The sequence below is a fragment of the Anabrus simplex genome, chromosome 1 (genome assembly GCF_040414725.1).
Source record: "Anabrus simplex isolate iqAnaSimp1 chromosome 1, ASM4041472v1, whole genome shotgun sequence".
Lineage (NCBI taxonomy): Eukaryota > Metazoa > Arthropoda > Insecta > Orthoptera > Tettigoniidae > Anabrus > Anabrus simplex.
This window is the reverse complement of record NC_090265.1, coordinates 268,805,016-268,824,952: the sequence shown is the minus strand read 5'-3', so window position 1 is coordinate 268,824,952 and position 19,937 is coordinate 268,805,016. Positions and strand designations below refer to the sequence as shown.

The 19,937-nt window shown below is 37.4% G+C and overlaps 1 protein-coding gene across 1 annotated transcript in view; it reads right to left on the bottom strand.

Moving 5' to 3' along the window:
- The window catches only part of KrT95D (phosphofurin acidic cluster sorting protein KrT95D), a 368,788-nt gene that overhangs the window by 92,802 nt on the left and 256,049 nt on the right, over positions 1 to 19,937 (bottom strand). Inside the window, exons 11-12 of the mRNA XM_068225917.1 lie at positions 15,437 to 15,645; positions 2,041 to 2,195 (exon numbers count right to left, since the gene is read on the bottom strand). Coding sequence (XP_068082018.1) covers positions 2,041 to 2,195; positions 15,437 to 15,645 — 364 coding nt within the window. The remainder of the gene's footprint in view (positions 1 to 2,040; positions 2,196 to 15,436; positions 15,646 to 19,937) is intronic.

The following is a 19,937-nucleotide window of genomic DNA, read 5'->3' as shown; positions in this document are numbered from 1 at the left end:
GATGAGGTAAACAGAAATGGCGAGTGTGAAGTGGTAGAGAAGTTTGTCTGAAGACAAAATAAGGAACTATCAAAGATGAATCTCTAAGTGACATCAGTATTTCTGATAGCACTCATAATGATTCTATTGATTTTTCAGATGATGACCTTTTTAGTAATTCCAGAGAAAGTGAAGAAGATATTACGTCAGAAGCTAAGGTGATGGTAGACGTTGAATATACATTCGTGTGGAAAAAGTGTAAGCCTGGGGATAGCGTGTGACCTAATATAATTCCATTTACGGGAAATCCTGGTGTGAGGGTTGGATTATTACGAGAGGTGAGTGCGACTGACTGTTTTGAACTGGTTATAACGTATAACGGATAAAGTTGTAAATTTGACAGTGACCGAAAAAAAAACTCATTGGCCCTATGCTGAAAGTGTATGAAAAACTTGTAAATAGATCTCTGCATGCACGGGCACAGTTTTGAAAAAAAAAACTCTTACAAAATTTGGAAATTCATTGCATTAGTGTTGTTGATGGGAATAAGACAAAAGTCTGAAATAAAAATGTATTGCTCACAGGACAGTATTCTCAATACACCAATATTTTATGAAACCTTATTACAGGCCTACTGTAAAAAAATGTATATAGAGTGTAAAGTAAGATTTTATTAAACTTGAATAATATATGAACGTGTTCCCTTAATAATTGTTACTCATTCCTTGCTTCCTAAAAAATAAATAATTTCCTCCAATAAAACCTCACTTTTCTGGCAAAGGAGGTCTGCCAAAACCTGCCACTGAAGGGGTTAATCACATACCTATTGTCAATTTCTGGCTTTTTGGGAAGTGAACCCAAGCCCCCAAGGATGGTAGCTAATAGTGTTAACCGTTATACTGCAGACCATGTTCCATGAATTTAAGGTATCTTAATACAATAGTATAGCTATAATCAACATTATAACAAAAGAGTCCTGACCAAAATCTAGCTCCCATATCTCATTTTTCAAGCAATGGCCATCAACAATGCTACATCCCTTCCATTCATTCCGAGAATACAAGGTTCTTTAGTCACTGACAGATATACATACGAATGTTGGAGAGTAAAGTTTGTTCACCTTTTAAGTAGTCTTTTTTGTATCTGCATTTTGCAGCAAATACCAGATTTTTAATGCACAATTTTCCAGTAACAAAAACTTGTCCATCATTCACTACCTGACTACTCGCTGCTTTGCTCTCCACTCCACTACGAATACCAACCTCTTTCATCGGCATGTTGATAATAAAATGTTTTGCTTGATGCTCTGCTCGCTGCTTTGCTCCCCGCCCCACTATGTTTTCAGCGTATGACTAATGATGTATTGAGCCATATTGTAATATGCCTCAATTTATTTATTAGAACACTACGGCATAAGTTTATTTAGCACATCATAGAGTCGCAGGGAGTGAAGGCAGGAACCCTGGATGGCCGTTCCATAGGCCATGAGAACCCTGTACTGGTCCGAAAGGAACAAATTCCTCGCGTTGGAATTGAACCGCAAGCCGTGATTTCATTCATGTAGACTCCTAATATATTACCAAGCCCAATCGCTGCAACCTGGAGGGGGTGAGATTTGAACGGGGGGATCTACAGAGCAATTGTCACAGGTTGACAAACCTCTCTTCCCCAGGGCTGGAATCATCTGAAATTAAATCAATATATCTGCCACTAAGCCAAATTCCACAGATCTGACTCCACACATAATTAAGAACAGAATTATCAAATGACAGGAGTCGATAATATTATTTACTTGTGCTCGACTGAGAGAAGTGTGTATTTGCAGAAGGGACCGTTGACATCTTCTGGTAGGCCATCACAAAGGTGAACACTCTGTTAGACAGGAAATTACCTCGAGCTCGGCGTCTTCTTAAGGCTATAAAGGGTTGCTTTGAGGGAGGAAGCTTTCTCATTCCCTCAGTGACTCCATCTTATTCACTCACTTTCACCTTTCTTTCTATAGCTAATTTCTCCCCTCTCCACTTTCATGTGTAAGAATAATATCCCAAAGCAAAAACTTACCGAGTGGAACAATAAGGAACTTGATGTAGCTTTGCCAATCAGGAGGTTTGATAGACAACTGCTCGACGTAATGCCGCAATACAGAATTCACAAAGCTGTCTGAACCAGCCAGTAACACTTTAATGGCAGGTGGTGGTTTTGCATTGGTGTTGCAGCTGGACAAAAAAACAAATTCAATTCAATTTTATGTTAGTTTGCAAACAAACAACCAAAAATGAATACATCACTCATTATATAAACTTCATTAGTTCTTAATTTGATATATTTAATCTAATCACAGCAGTGGGTCAGGATAAAGTAACTCCTACCTATACAACATCTCTTATAAAGTGATTAGTCACGTCAATACAGAATTTACTATGGAGTCCATTATATGCAATACACAACATCAGCAAAAAGAATACACCAGTATTAAAAATCCAACCGACCGACCAACCCAAGAACTGAAGAGTAAGGAGTGGGCTGGCATATATTAGTAACGGTATCTAGGAAAGTAAATGAGAAACAACAGTTGATCCACTGACCTACAGCAATTTTAGGCTATAATTTCCAAGTTGCTTTAAGTTGCACCAACAGTGATACGTCTTAAGGCAATGAAGGGATAGGAAAGGGCCTAGGAGTGGGAAGGAAGCGGCCATGGCCTTAATTAAGGTACAGCTCCATCATTTACATGGCGTGAAAATGGGAAAACACAGAAACAGCGGGGTTTGAACCTACGATCTCCTGAAAACTGAATACTGGTCGCACTTAAGCAACTACAGCTATCGAGCTCGGTACTATAATTTTCCAAATCATTTGACCCCTTATTGCCTCTATTACAACCCACCAACACATTAGACTAGGCGATGATATCTGAGAAATATTAAGAAGTATGTTGCCATATAATGACCTACATGTAAGGATATCAACATCATTTAAATGCATGGAAGAGAAAGCAGTCCATTAGGAACTGAGTAGTGAATGGATACCTACATTCCTTGTCCAGTTGCAAGATGCTTGATATTAACTGTTAATAGTTATTGTTATTGGTACTGTATTGTAAACAATTTTCTACATTTTGTTAATTTTTAGAAGATGCATTGTAACATCAAGGATTATTGTGTAGAAACAGCATGTCTCAAAATGGCTGCATCAAATAAATGTGCAGGATAGTAGGCTGATATGATAGTATCCTGTAACTTGTGAAAGTATTAATCTATTCCAGTTGATTATTTGTACTTATGCTTATCTACAGTATATATAATTCTAACCAAACATTAAAAAAGTACTTTTGATGCAGTGATACCAATTACTCTTATCTGGTATTTGTTTTCTAAACTTACAAATTAACCAACATTAATTCAATGTCAAATAACCAAGATTTTAATTTGAGACAAAACTAAGAGTCTCCATAGAAAGATGGAGTTAGTTTTATTAAAAAAATCTTTGGGTATAACGTGTAGTAACTTATTCTCTATAATTGAAGAGAGTTTGTCCTTAGGGCTACCATTTAGCCCATTGATTCACCTGAACCAATCCGATGCTTTGTTTAACCTTCAAGAGGGCACGCACGGTCCAATAAGTGATTTTTAGTGACAGTTTATTTTACATTGAAGTAGTTTTAAGTGATTATTTATTGTGTCTTCCTGGCCATGGACTGACAGAGGGAATATGAAAGAATTCAAAACTTCTCAGCAGTGTAGAAAAAGATTTGCTTCCGTCACATTCGGAGGAACATGGACACGAACCCGGAACATTAGTGAGGCTCAATCTATTATGGACACTGATTAGAGGGAAGCAGGGACTATAAAGAACCAGTTGATTTTATGAGGACAGTGATGAGCCTGATGTAGAATTCAATTTTGGTTTAGCTTCGGATGAAGAAGAAGGTGATGATATTTTGGAAAAGGACGACCGTAAGTCTGATTCCGAACAATCAGATGGCTATGAAGATGTGTCTACCAGATCCAGTGATTTACCACCTCCTGTTTACACTGGTAAGGATGGTCAAACTTTTGGAAAATACAGGGTGGTCCTCAAACACGACAAACCAGTCGTTATGACTTGATGAGCCTAATGCCTATTGTAAAGCAAGTGGCTGCTAGAGCAATTAATCCTCTAGAAGCTGGGAACTTATTTGTTATAGAGGATATACTAGATTGTAGGCTTTACTAATCAAAGAAACAATAGAGTTCAGTCCAATTACTCCCATGATCATTATGCATTAAACATGAATAAAACAGAAAAAAACTGTTATTGGTCTTTTGTATATGGCAGGATTTCTGAAGGCAAGTCACATCAACTTGAAAGATCTTGGAATATTTCCTTATGTGCATGAATATAAAACATTTCAAGTTCCTAGTCAGAGCTCGGAGATTTGATGACGCAAATTCTCGAGCGGATCAAAATGAAACTTGACAAATCTGCCCCTATAAGAGCTATTTTCGAAGCATTTGTGGAAAACTGTATTGGTGCCTATGCTCCGAGTGAGTATGTCACGAGAGATGAAATGTTAGAGCATTTCAAGGGTCAGTGTAGCTTTCAGCAGCACATAAAAGATAAGCCGGCTAAGTATGGACTAAACATTTATGCTCTGTGTTGTGCAAAAATTTTCTACACTACCAAATTGGAGATTTATGTAGAAAAACAACCTCCTGGGCAATACCATTCTGCAAACAGTGTTGTAGAGAGATTGATTCAGCCTATTAGTGGTTCCGGTAGGAATGTAACTACTGACAACTACTACACATCTGTACCTCTCGTCTCTAATCTCCTGAAGAATCATAGACTGACTATCATTGGAACACTCCACAAAAATAAGAAAATCCCTCCGATTTTCTTGCAGACTAAAAGATGAGAAGTTAATCCCAGCATTTTTGGGTTCAGTGAGGAGAAAACTTTGGTCTCGTACTGTACAAAGAAAAATAAAGTAGTTTTGCTGCTGTGTACCTTACCCCACAGTGATGAAATAGATGCTCAACTGAAAGGAAAAAACAAGCCCAAAACACTTGCATCACATTTTGTATCTTCACTAAAGGCAGAGTAGACACGGTTGATCAGTGCAAAGCCCGCTATTTAGCGGCTAGGACATGCAATCGATGGCCACTATCTGTATTTTTCAGGGCTAACAGAGAACATATGTCTGTGGCTCAGAAAAGCCATTGGTAGGAGTTGAAATGGACTTTCTCAAGTGTCTTAGCAAAGACATGTGTGAAGATTACTTGAAACCACATCTTCAGAATGAAAGGTTACCCTAGTCCCTAAAACGTCAGCTGCGGGAAGTGACTGGAACGCTGAAAGTAATCACCCTTCCTCCCAGCGACACAGATGTGCATGGAAGATGTTATATTTGTAAATGAAAGAAAAACTGCAAGTCAAAAACAAAGTGCAGCTTTTGTTCATATTAATTTTGTAAAGAACATACCATGTTCAGGTGTGTTAGTTGTGCTAACTCTGAAGGGGAAATAGATTCTGATGCTGAGTAACTGAAAGAGCGCAAGTTCGAGCGCAAACACTTTCAGAAGCCATTTCAAGATGTTTAAAATTACTTTTCTCTTTTATAAATGTGGTTTTATATTGACAGTTAGTTTGTGTTGTGTTATCATAAACATTACTGTACTTTTCATTATTACCGTACATTTTGAAGTTCTCACGCGGAACAAAGTTTGAGTAAGCTTTTATTCTTTTGTATTCTTCTTCTTTTATTCTAATAACTAAATTTCTGTTCAATATTTATGTTGAGTACTGTTTCATTGTGTTTTCAGCTTGAACTGAGAAATACATTGAGGGCATGTGTTTATTTTCTACCATGTATTACAGTGTGAATGATAATGAACAAACATCTGGAAAGGAAAAAGGAAATTATCTTTGTATTTTTGGATTTGGAAAAATCTAATGATACAGTTAAGAGAAAACATGTATGGGAATGCCTACTGAAAAAGAATGTATCAAAATCATTAATTAACAAGATTAAAATGTTGTATAATGAGAGTAAAAGCAGTGTACAAGTGACTCAAACATTTTATACAAAAAAAGTCTCAAGCAAGGTAGTGCACTGTCGCCATTATTGATTATTACATTGATGGATGAAATCATAAAACATGTAAAACAGAGTATCAGCAGTGATGAATTGAATGCTTTGGTATTTGCAGACGATGTGGTGATTTGGGAAAAGGGAGAAAAGGAAGTACAAAGGAGACCGGACATTTGGAATGAAAATCTGAAGGATTTTGGAATGGTAATTAGTAAAAAGAAAAACTGTAATCATACACTGTGGAAAAGAGAAAAAAGAAGCCAAGTGAACATAGACGGAGAATGGTTAGAGAATGTAGAACAGTTTACATATCTGGATAGTATTATTAATGGAAGAAATGAAATCAACCCTGAAAATAATAACAGACTAAGTAAAGGTACAACATTTTATCATCAAGTCAGAGAGCTTTTATGGGATGACAAAGTACCCAAGAGAACGAAATTAACAGTATTTCATACCAATTGTAACATACGGACTAGAAACACTGGTAACTAATAAGAGACAAGATAGTAAGATCCAATCAGTAGAAATGAAATTTTTGAGAACATTGGTTAAAAAGACAAGAAGAGATAGAATTCAAAATAGTAAAATCAGAGAAGAGCTAAATATAGAACCGTTAGTACACGTAAGATACAGAAAGCAAGACTGAGATGGTTCGGACATGTAAAAAGAATGGGAAAGGAATGGGTAGCAAGAAGGGAATTGTAAAGAGAAGTTAAGGGAAAGAGACAGATGGAAGACCGAGAAGAAGGTGGATGGATCAGATATGGAAGGACATTAGAGAAGCTGGATTGGATGTGGCGAAAGTAATGGAGCAGGAAAAGTGAAAGGACAGAAAAGGAGTGGAGGAGGCTTGTTAACCACACCCGGGCGACTGGAGTGGGACAGTGATGATGATGATGATGATGATGATGATGATTATGTTACTACCATGTTTCTTTGTGATATCACTGTAGAGCATGACACTGTAATAAAATATATTACAGGAGGTAGCAGGTAGGGACCCTCTTCGGAGGCAGCCCTACCCAGGGAGTGGCGCCCCTGCCTATGTGAGTCCCAGAGCACACTGACCCGGTGTGTAACATCTGGTATGGGTCCCAGCTCAGGGTTACGAGTGAAGACCTCAACGGCATCTACGGCGGAGAAGGTGGACTTCGGTACGGCGGAGATGGCGGAAGGGGCATACCCGTAGCGTCTGTACTCCAGAGGAGCGGCTACGAAAGGCGTCTGTCTCCATGTTAGGGGCGGCCTAATTTTGAACCTGGCAGTAGGTATAAAATGCCTTTGGGTGTGGCGAGCCCATCGTAACAATAGCCTATATGGACAAAGCAAATATGGTGCCTCGGAAAAGGTTAGGGCGTCCCCTGCTAAAAGCGACGCGCAGCTCTTCAGGTGCTGGGGGAACTGTGAAAAATGGGCAACCAGCACCAAACTACATCAAAATTGCAACAATTAACGTACTGACACTGACGGGAAAGACAGAAGAACTGGTGGACTTCATGATAGAAAAAGATATAGCCATACTTGGACTGTGCGAGACCAAGAAGAGAGGTACAGGGGAGATCCCTCTGAGAGAAGGATACAGGCTGTATTACAGCGGAGGACCTGAAGCAAAAAATGGAGTGGCCATCATACTTAGAAGAGAAATCCAAGAATATCTGGAATATACAAAGTACGTCAGCGATAGGATGATGATGATGAGACTCCAGTTTGAAAATGGCGTGAAAGATCTATTTCAGTTGTATGCCCCACAAACGGGTTGCATAGATGAACATCTAGAGGACTTCTTAGAGGAAGTGGAGAGACAGATAGAAGATAAGGAAGTACTATTGATGGGAGATCTAAATGCACAAGTTGGAGTGGAAAGACAAGGAAAGGAAGATGTTGTAGGGCCCTTTGGATATGGAAATGTAAATCCAGAAGGCGAGTTGTTGGTGGATTTTTGCATGAGGAATCAAATGATTGTTGGAAACACCTGGTTTAGGAAGAAGAACAGTCAGAAGATTACAAGGTATGGCTGGGGAGACAGACGAACAAAGACCATGATTGATTATATAATCGTAGAGAAAGAACACCGGAAGAACCTTGTAGATGTAACAGCCATGCCTGAAGAAGCCTTTGGTGGAGATCATAGAGTTGTGATAGGAAAATTGAAAGTTGGAAAGATTGAAAAACCCCAATTAAGAAGAGAGAAAAGAATTAAAGTATGGAAGTTGAAGGAGAAAAGCGTACAAGAAGAATTTCAAAGGGAAATAATACCCTTGGTACCCAGGACAGAGGTGGGGAATGTTGAAGAGGAATGGAAAAGATTTAAGGAAGCACTAGTTGGATGTGCAGAAAAGGTGTGTGGTAGAACATCAGGAAATGTGAAAGACAAAGAAACACACTGGTGGAATGATAGGGTAAAGATTAAAGTGAAGGAAAAGAAAATGGCATGGAAGGCATGGAAAACATCTAAGACTGAAGAAAGTAGAAGAAAATACGTGGAGGCAAAGAATTTGGCCAAGAAAGTAGTGGAGGAAGAAAAGAGGAAAAGCTGGGCCTTATTCACACAGAAATTGAGAGATGATACGCAGGGCAGCAAGAAATTACTGTATGGTATCTTAAGAAACAAAAAGAGAGATCAAGTAAACACCAGATTTGTGAAGGATGAAGGTGGCATAATTTTAACAAAGCCGGAAGAAATAAGAAATAGATGGAGAGAGTATTTTCAGAAGCTGCTGAACATAAGAACGGATGACAGTCATTCAATGGACGACCAGGAAAGACAATTAGTTGACGAAGAAATGGATAAAGAAATTACAATGAATGAAATTGAAATGGCAGTAAGAAAGATGAAGAATGGAAAAGCTGCTGGAATAGATGAAATTTCAGTGGAGATGATAAAGGCAGCTGGAGCTGTAGGCCTGCAGTGGACATATCGGGTTCTCAGGAATGTCTGGGAGAATAAGGAGGTCCCTGACGATTGGCAAAAAGGAATAATCATCCCAATTTTCAAGAAAGGTGATAAGAAAGTTTTGAAGAACTACAGGGGAATTACTCTAATATCCCATGTTGCTAAGATAATGGAAAGAATACTGGAAAGTAGAATAAGGTTGAGGGTTGAGAAGCAGATACAGGAAAATCAGTTTGGTTTCAGAAGTGGAAGATCAACAATAGAGCCCATTTTCATTATGAGACAACTAATGGAAAAGCATTGGGAGTACGGGAATGATATGGTGATGACATTCATTGATATTGAAAAGGCATATGACAGTGTCCCTAGGACGAAAGTTTGGGACAGTCTGGTGCAAAAAGGAATTGGACAGGGATTAATAAAAATGATCATGGCATTGTATAAGGAATGTTGTAGTTGCGTGCAAACACAAGTTGGCAGGACAAGTTGGTTCAAAATAACTAGTGGGCTGAGACAGGGAAGTGTTCTATCACCAATCCTGTTTACAATAGTAATGGATGACATCATGAGAACAGCAAAAGCAGCATATAGAGGAAGAGAAATGAACATGATGTTATTTGCAGATGATATTGTGATTTGGGGAGAAGACGACAGGAAGGTTCAAGAACAGTTGAATGTGGTGAATGGGAAGATTGAAGAATGTGGATTGAAAATAAGTGTAGAAAAGAGTAAAACTCTTGTTATGACGAGAGGGGAGAAAGAAGGGAAAGGTCAGATTAGACTTGCAGACAAGCCCCTGGAAGTAGTGGAAACGTTTAAATACCTGGGGAGTGAATTAATGGAGAATGCTCGACTGGATGCTGAGATTAGTAAAAGGATTCAAGCTGGAAGTTGTTTCTATCATAGTGTAAGAAATATGTTATGGGACAAAGATGTGCCAATGGAAGCAAAGGATACTATGTACAAGATGTATTACGTACCCATAACAACTTACGGAGCAGAAACTTGGACAATGACAAAGAAGGATGAGAGTCGAATACAGGCAGCCGAAATGAAATTCTTGAGGAGTATGATACAGAAGAGTAGACGAGACAAAATAAGGAACGAGAAAATCCGGGAAGAAATTGGAGTGGAAAAAATGAATGATAGAATAGAGAAGAGCCGACTAAGATGGTTTGGGCACATAAAGCGAATGAGCGACGAAAGAATGCCAAAAAAGGTGATGGAAATGCAAATCCAAGGAAGGAGAGGCCGTGGACGACCACGATTGAGATGGAAGGATACCATCCAACGCAGCATTATAGAAAGAAACCTGGACTGGGACACAGTGTTGGAGGAGGAGTGGTGGAAAGACCGAAGAAAGTGGAGAGGAACCATATTTGCCCCTACCCGGCTACAGCTGGATAAAGGGAAATGATGATGATGATGATGATGATGACAGTGTTATAAAGCACATTTCTTTAATTCCAAACAATACTTCCTTTCATATGTAACTATAAATTAACATGTTGATAAAATTACATCCATAGTTTTAACTTTACCCTTTCCCAGGCAGAAAGACCGTGCATGCCTCCTCGAGTGACAAAATGTCATTTGCCCTCTTGAGGGTTAATACTAACTGTCCCTCTTATTTTCTACCTTGCATATTCCTTTCCTTTCAGACCTTCTCTCCACCCTAAATGTTATTTTGTCATCATGTATTTTTAAGGTATTTTGGAGAATATACAGTTATTATGCCTGTGAAAATCGCTCGGTGAAATATTTCAGCTAAGAACTATGGCTGGTAACATTCTGACATTTGAGGTTCAATATTGTTCTTAATGATTTGTGCTGTAGGTCACTATTTCTCCAACAACGTCATCACAGAGCAGTTTTTAGAGGCGTAACACAATATGCTAAATATATAACACTACGATCTTGCAGTACTGGTCGTGGCCAGATATATTTGCAATTGTGAAATTCAAGGTAGCACAGTCTGATGGCCAGGTGATGTCACGGACGATGTATTATAGTTTTGGGTAATATCCATGGAAGTGCAGCAGGTAATCTTCCGGTCTGACGTCAAATTTGAGCATTTCAATATTTCTTAGACATACAATTCCTTAAGCCCAGAGTCAATTAGACTCTAAATTGTCTGAGACTCTGTGAGAAGAGAGGTTATGATAATATAATACAGAGATGATTTCGTTAGTATCTCGGCACACTGTTTCTAATGGCCGGAGATTGTTACGTCGATTTGGGTTTTATTTAAAATTTTGAACGTAATATGTTACAAAAATGTGTTTGACAACATTTATTATAGTATATTTTAATGTGAAGGAGCCGATAAATTCAACAGAGTGTCAGTGTGAGCAGAATAACCTGTAAACCATATTATTTCAAGAGCGAAATGCTTATTACTAGTGTTCTCCGTTGTTGTTGAAAGCTTTCACTGTTGACCTCACAACAGGAACCAATACCCGGTCTTTGATTCACCTTGATAAAGGAAGGATGTGTGTAGCAGATTATCAAGTCGTTAGTGTGGGGAAGCCACACCATCTCAACAATACATTGTAGAGGCACAGAAGCCTGGAATTCGGGGCCAAGTTGCTATGATAATTGTGTTACATGAAAACAGACCAAGGTGAAATCTAATTTGGAATAATACAATGCTTTTGAAAGGATATATATGAGTGTGAATTATTATTATTATTATTATTATTATTATTATTATTATTATTATTATTATTATTATTATTATTATTATTATTATTAAAGCAAGTAGAGTGTGAACTCGTGATTATGTGTGTGGGTTTTAATTACTTTGGCTTGTGGTTTACGTGTGTTTCTAAGTTTCAGGTGATCCAGCAGACGATGGAAATAATGGAATATTCTTATAACGGGCCATATATTGATGTGAATATGTTGCGCTGAACATAGGATGGCTTCCCAAAAAGTCTGGAGGACAGACTGGAGTCCATAACCATCCAGGACGACCAGGATGTGTGACAACCAACATCATTGTGGAGCACCTAGTAAACAAATGATGAGTACGGATTCTGTCCTTTTTCTAATTCTCTTAGGTTTTGTACATTGCTTGGACAGATTTGTTCTCTTTAATTGATAATAATAATAATAATCATAATAATAATAATAATAATAATAATAATAATAATAATAATAATAATAATAATAATAATATACAAGTAGGTGCAACTTGAGAGATAATCATAGGATCATCTGACATTCTTTTAGAAAGGTATAAATGCACATAGCATCTTTCAAAGACTGACATTTTTCTTTTGGAATTGAGATCGTCATAAATTATGTGTTGTAAATTGATGGAGGAATAAGTGAAAAGCCCACGCACACTAGGAAAAGTCCTCAAAAGTTAAACTTTAATTACTTGCAGGGAATTTTATTCTCAATCATATCTTAATTTTGAGTTTAACATTTGTGTAACAGAGCTGGTAAATGTAGGTAACTCAGAAGATTAGGATGTCATATTGAGAGCCAGAATTATCCATAATCGCCTGCTTGGCCAAGTCTTCAGAAATGAGACAGTTCTTGGAATGAGATTAGGATAGTTATGAATTTGTGTGAATGGAGAGTGATTCTTCTGTATGACAATTTATAGCCTATGCATTTGAATGAGAAGATTGTTAGATCTGTGTAACTTGATTATAGAGGGCGCAGGTTTCTGAGAGTAACTAATGTCATTGATAATAATTCTATACTAGTGAGAGATGTGTCTACCAACACGAGATGTCTTTATGGGTATCTTATGAAATAGGACATGATCTTCAATACATAATGAGGTATATGCCGTTGAGAATACGATATGGAAATGTGAATGTCTTTTATAATGTGTCAATACAAGATTTTTGTTTTGCAGGCAAGCTGACTGATATTAAATGACATCATAATTGGTGTAAGGATTTCTGCTAAGTGAACTTTCTTTTTTTTTTTTTTTTACAATTGGCTTTACGTCGCACAGACACAGAGAGGTCTTATGGCGCAAATGGGATAGGAAAGGGCTAGGAGTGGGAAGGAAGCAGCTGTGGCCTTAATTAAGGAAAAGCCCCAGCATTTTCCTGGTGTGAAAAAGGGGAAACAACAGAAAACCATCTTCAGAACTGCTGACTGTGGGGTTTGAACCCACTTCCTCCTGAATGCAAGCTCACAGCTGCACACCCCTAACAGCACAGCCAATTCGCTTGGTGATAAGTGAACACTAGGTGTCTATCCATTATTCTAATATTGTAGGCCAAGGGATGGTACTAATCTTCCAAAACGAATCTGAATACGCATAAAATAAGGCTCTAAACATTATAACGAGAGAATTTTCTGAGAAGGAATTTGGACAATGGTATGTTAGGATTAGGGTGCACGTTCTTCAGCAATCTACATTTTGCTTTTCTTCCTTGATTATATTTACAATAGATCTGTGCATATGCTCATCCATTTAGCACTGAGACCCAGGGTGCTGAAGGAGAATGTGAGGCGATCTGCAGATTCACTTGATTTTGTGGTGGCATTTATGACTTTAGTTTTGCCTTGTATATTTGTCATTATTTTCAGGTGGTTTGTGTTGTGAACATGGTGTATTGTTCTTTTTGACATGCAACATAAGTGCTGTTATGGTGATATATGTGGAGTTTAGATTTATTTCGATCCTGTGATTGAGATGTAGGACCTGATTCTTTTGTGTGTAGTAATTGTTTCCTTGTTTACAGGCTCCACAATGTTGTATATGTTTTATTGGTTGTTTTTCTACTCAAGTTGTACATTATGAGTTGCTTATTTATGCAATGTTTGTAGTGTAGTAATTAATAAGAGAAATAATACATGAGAGGGCAGGATTATGTACTAAAGACATGTGCAAGCAGAAGTGATCTGAGTTTCAAAAGCAGATAAAAGAACAATGATGTAATAAAGTAATTGAACCTATAATTTCCTTGTATCTGTGCCTTCATCACCATGATTATTCTTGTGGAAAGGTTTTAATATTATTAAATGCATAAATTGATTTTTGTTCAGATAGATGAATGTCAGTTACACATTTCTGTATCTGAGAGCGAAACCAACCTGAGTCACATTTGATGAAACTTACAGCCATATAAATGTAAGTCCACTGTCATTTAATTTTTATGGCAATAAAATAATAATTAATCATGTTACGTGTAAATTATATTACTGAATGTGTTCAGTGATCAAAATTACACAAAATATATCAAGAACAATGGTGAACATTTCTTGCCTAAGTCAATGCAGAAAAAATGCTCTTCAGGTAACGTGTTTCCTGTCTCCTGCAAAATTACTCAAGTGTGACTTATGTTGGTTTGCCTCTCAGGCACAGATCTCTACATGTTTCTCTCTTCTTTAACATTAATAATAATATTTGGGTCACGTAGCTGCCAGCTTGCATTCGGGAGGTAGTGGGTTGAAACCCCCACTGTTGGCAGATCTGTACATTCGGTATCTGAGAGCTAAATCAACATGTCACATTCCAGTCATTTTACAGGAGAGAGGAGAAAAAAATTGTTGTAGAGCATTTCTGCTGTATTGTGATTTAGACAATAAATGTTCTCGACATATTTTGTGTAATTTTGATCATTGAACACATTTACTAATGTAATTTACACTTAGAATGATTAATTATTATTTGATTGCCATAAAAATAAAATGACAGTGAACTTACATTTATATGGCTCTAAGTTTAATAAAATTAATAAAATGTGACTTACGTTGATTTAGTTCTCAGGTACAGATTTAAAGTTTTGTTTCCTTTGAGAATTGTCAATCATCATTGTTAAATTCAAGATGCAATTGTAGAATAGCAGCAGAGAACTGCACTGCTGAGCCATCAACAGACTAATGATTGAACTGTCAATTGCAATTTGAAATGATGATATATTCATTGCCCACCCACACTGCAATTGTTCATATGAAAATACATGTTTTGCTCTTTTATTCTATTATTAAACTGCAACATCCTTCCAAATGAAAACAACGTTGGTTATCATCATTTCCATGGTATAAGAAAATCCTTTTCTAACCTTGTTCATAAATGAATGCATCTTTCCAATAATAAGAACAACTCAGACTCAGGCAACCTGCAGGTGAATCTTTTGTTGTCCATTGAGTAAATCTGTGGCATGTTATGAACCTTAGAAGGATAGTTAATCTGTAGTGAATGGGTAAAATGCATATAAAAAGTGGAAAGTTTAAAATTGAAATTGAGTCATATTTTGTAACTCTCTGTTTAGAATTGTGTAAGTAAATATCCATTTCCCTACTTGTTATAATCTATATTCATTTGTACTTCTTACCAAATACTGTAGTTCTTACATTTACCTAATTTTTTTCTACAACATCGTACCTATAATTTCTTTCCCTAATAATGCCTTATACTGCCCAATGGTATACTATAGCTTTTCAAGACTATCCTTCATAGTGATCATTTTTAAATAACTGTGGGAGTATTTTCCATAGCATGCAGAACTTACAATTTTTGAATCTTGCTGACAAGACAGGTAACAGTTGCCCTAACGTCTGCAGCACCCATTGTGCTAATGACTTTCTGCTGCCGCTCTTGTAAGCGAGATGCCAACAATCCTCCTTGTGGGTCACATCCATTCACCAGAGTCACATAATCTGGGATTGTGTCATCAGGCGGAAGGATTCGAGACAGTTGCTCCAACAAAATCTTTCGTGGCTGAAATAAAAATGAGATAACTTAGGTACAAGTCCCTCCTTTATGTATCTGCAAGGATACAGGTACAACCGTTTCAATAGCAAAAGAAGTAACACAAAGTTTAGGTTACTTCATGTCGCTATTCATGTTATACTTGGGGTAATATTTTAGCTATGTACCAACTTTATCAACAAAATTTTGTTCTATTTGTGTAAAATGGTCAACTGACTTAAGCACATTGTTCATATCGACTGTCTCTACATTTGCTATTGAAACTGTAAACTTGTTACTTTACAAAAGAGAGCCATACAGCTTTCCCTGAGGAAAATGCTGCTGCATACTGTCAATACATTGCTTGATCATGCTAATTAATGCTTTTCAACATTATGTTTTTTTCATATGGCTAAAGCATATACAAATAGCAGTCATTTGCATTTACAATTTAATTTTTGATAGTATGCCTAGGGACAGAATATATGTTCTACGTTTACATAACTTCCCTCTCTGTTTAGAATTGTGTACAGTAAATATCCAATTCCCTACTTGTTATAATCTATATTCTAAGAGTATAAATGATAGCATTACTGGTATTTAACAGTAACATCATTTTATAACAGTTGAGAGTGTAAGCAAGCAAGCATTTAGTTTTACACAACTGACATTGTGATCACAGCCATGGGACCTCCAGTTTTATAAGGAATCTCAACCACAGGGACATGACTTTTAATTTTGAAAATCCTGCACGCAATGGCCAGTTGACAGTATAACTTATTATTCTTAAAGAGTTCCAAATAGTCTTGGTTTTGTATGAAGTTACTTGCAAAACGTACAGCTCTATAAAAAGAGAAGAGTTTCTTCCATATTAATAGTGTTACAATGATCAATAACATTTATAGATGTAACCAGGTGCCTCAATAACTTTATTCGTTATTCGGAAAAATAACCAGGAAGTTATATTTACAAAAGAGAGTACTAATGGTATTTTTAATCTTTTAGGTGACATATGTCATAAATAGTATTCTTTATTCCTTGGAGTGATGTGTGCTACTGCCACATACTCCCTCCCCAGCAGCAATGGAGAGGTACTGTACTTGGGTGAAAAATGGACAGCACTTCCAGATCTTGGTTGTTGGGTTAGGAGATGACTGGTTATCTGCACTATGCAATTGACTGGGTTGTTGAGTTGTAAACTGATTGAATGTCATGTTAAAACACTGTACATGAATTTGTTGTTGAATTGTAAACTGATAGAATGTCATGTTAAAACATTGTCCATGGATTTGGTGATGAGTGCATGATTGTATTACAATTAATCTAACATTGACATTAATTTAAGAATTCCTAAGAAGGATTCATTATTTTAACATTACTAATTTTAAGTCATCCTCATGAAGGTTCATATGTTTTTAATATATTTTTTATGAATTTATTTCAGTCTATAAGGCTTTGTTCAACTGACAATGGCTTGACACAAGCCGAAACATGTACTGACCAATTGTAACTCATCCGTCAATCACTACTGATCTGCATTTAGGGCAGTCACGCAGGTGGCAGATTCCCTATCTGTTGTTTTCCTAGCCTTTTCTTAAATGATTTCAAAGAAATTGGAAATGTATTGAACATCTCCCTTGGTAAGTTATTCCAATCCCCAACTCCCCTTCCTATGAATGAAATTACGAGTAATACAAGTTATGAAAAGTTATGAGAAGTTTGACCTTAATTAACATTTTACTTTGTAACTGCCAATAAGGATCACAATGAAATTTGTAATGACATGTTCTCTGATGTTACAGTTTCCTTCTGCAAGTTCAAAAAGGAACACCATTTTGGAAGTCAAAAACCTTATTAACACTAGAACGGCCAGAACAGTCATTTTTGACCATTAGCCAATTCCACGCTCTATCTTTTTTTTAGGCAAGAGATTGTGCTTTTGTGACTTTTAATCTTCTATAGCTTTGCAAGTTCATGCCAAAAATTATATCAGTAAATGTTTAGGGAACATCAATATTGTCTGTTATACCTAGGAAGGCCATAAGCGGTCATTTTGACTATTTCACTTCCTTGATATGGAGAGCTTTATTCTGCTCACTTCCTGTGATATATTTTCAAGTGGCACTATAGGAGCGCATGTTGTAACTAAATAGTATGCCTCCATCAGTGGTCGTGAGTGGACAACTTAGTGCCTATCTCTTGTGTAGTCATCATCATCATCATCATCATCATCATCATCATCATTTTCATTTTCCCTTGTCCAGCTCCTGCTAGGTCGAGGTGTTGATGGCACTTCTCCACCATTGCCTCCCCTTCCGCTACTCCTCTTCAGTAATTGTATTCCAGTCCAGTCTCCTTTTTCTTATATTATTTTTGACTGAGTTCAACCTTCTTGCTCTGGGCCTCCCTCTCCCCCTCTTTCCTTCTATCTTAGCCTCCAACACTTGTTTTGGTATCCTTACCTCCTCCATTCTCTTAACATGCCCAAAGCATCTCAATTTATTCTTCTCCACCCTTAGTTTTTCTACCCCTATTGCTTTTCTGTCCTCAACATTTCTTACTCTGTCTCTCCTTGTCTTCCCTACCACACTCCTCAGAAACTTCATCTCAGTGGCCTGAATTTACTCGCATTTCTTGCTGTCAACGTCCAATTCTCTGATGCATACGTTAATATAGGAGTATAGTACATCCTGTACCTTATCTCTTTGCATTTCATAGGAACTTCTCCGTTCCGCACCAGCATTCTGGTAGAACATATTTCCTGCTTGTACTCTTCTGCTGATCTCCTTATCCAACCTTGCATCCTGCATTATTTCACTTCCCAAATATTTGAAGTATTCAAAAAACTCTCAAGGTTTTGTACCCTGATACTAATGATTCCTTTTCCTTCTCTTTCTTCTCTTTCTGATTTTTTTTTGCTATTGGCTTTACGTCACACCGACACAGATAGGTCTTATGGCGACGATGGGGGAGGAAAGGCCTAAGAGTTGGAGGGAAGCAGCTGTGGCCTTAATTAAGGTACAGCCCCAGCATTTTCCTGGTGTGAAAATTGGAAACCACAGAAAACCATCTTCAGGGCTGCCAACAGTGGGATTCGAACCCACTATCTCCCGGATGCAAGCTCACAGCTGTGTGCCTCTAACTGCACGGCCAACTCACCCGGTCTTTCTCCTTTTGTCATCACCAATGTTTTGCTCTTTTCCGCACTGATTTTCATTAATCAAAGTTAAATATGCCTAAATGGAGAAACTCAAACTGTATCCAAGTTTATGCTCCCCAGCAGGGTTGTAGCGATGACCAAAAAGCAAGCGTCCTAGAAAAACTAGAGGACATCATTGATGAAGAGAATATAATGATAACTGGGGATTTTAATGCCCAGGTAGGAACTGATAGGTCAGGTTATGAAGGCATTATGGGTCCATATGGATTTGGTAATAGAAATGAGTAGGGTGAACTTCTGCTTGATCTATGTACACAAAACCAACTTCTGGTGAAGAACTCACGGTTTCAGAAACCGGATAGCCACAAGATAACAGATACAGCTGGGATGGTTAATATAGATCAGTGATAGACCTTATCATCACAGATAGGTCAAGAGGAGTAAAGGTGCATGATGTAAAAGTGATACCTAGTGAGAGCCTTGATAGTGTCCATAGACTCCTCATTGCAGGCCTAAGAGTCACCAAACCTATTATTAAAGTAAACAAGAAAAAAACCACGAATTAAAGACTGAAAATTAAGGGTGTGAGGTCAAACAGCAGTTTCAAGAGAAAATCAGAGCTAAAATACCAAAAACAGACACAAAGAAAGGTAATGAAGAATGGAATGATTTTAAGGCAAGTCTGGTTGGTAGTGCAGATAAAATATGTGGAAGAACAAGCAGAAGAGTGAGAGAGAAAAAAACATCTTGGTGGAATGATAAAGTGAAAGAAGCCATAATGAAAAGGAATAAAGCCAAAAACTTCTTGATGTGGCTAAGTCTGACAGAAGAATCAACAGCGACCAAATAGACAACAATAAATTGGAAGAGATGGCAAAGGAATATAGATACAGAAAGTTAGAAGTCAAGAAAATTGTACAGGAAGAAAAAGATAAAAGCTGGAAAGAATTTACAACTAAACTGGAAGAAGACAGTAAAAGGAATATGAAAATGATATATGGAATAGTAAAAAGTAAAAGATCAGATAAAGAAGCAATTACAGCTCTGGAGACAGCAGATGGGAATATAGTTCGCAATACGAAAGATATCACGGATACAATGGGGTAGTATTATGACAAGCTCCTGAACGGATCTAAAGAGATCTCTGTTGAGGATGTAGGAC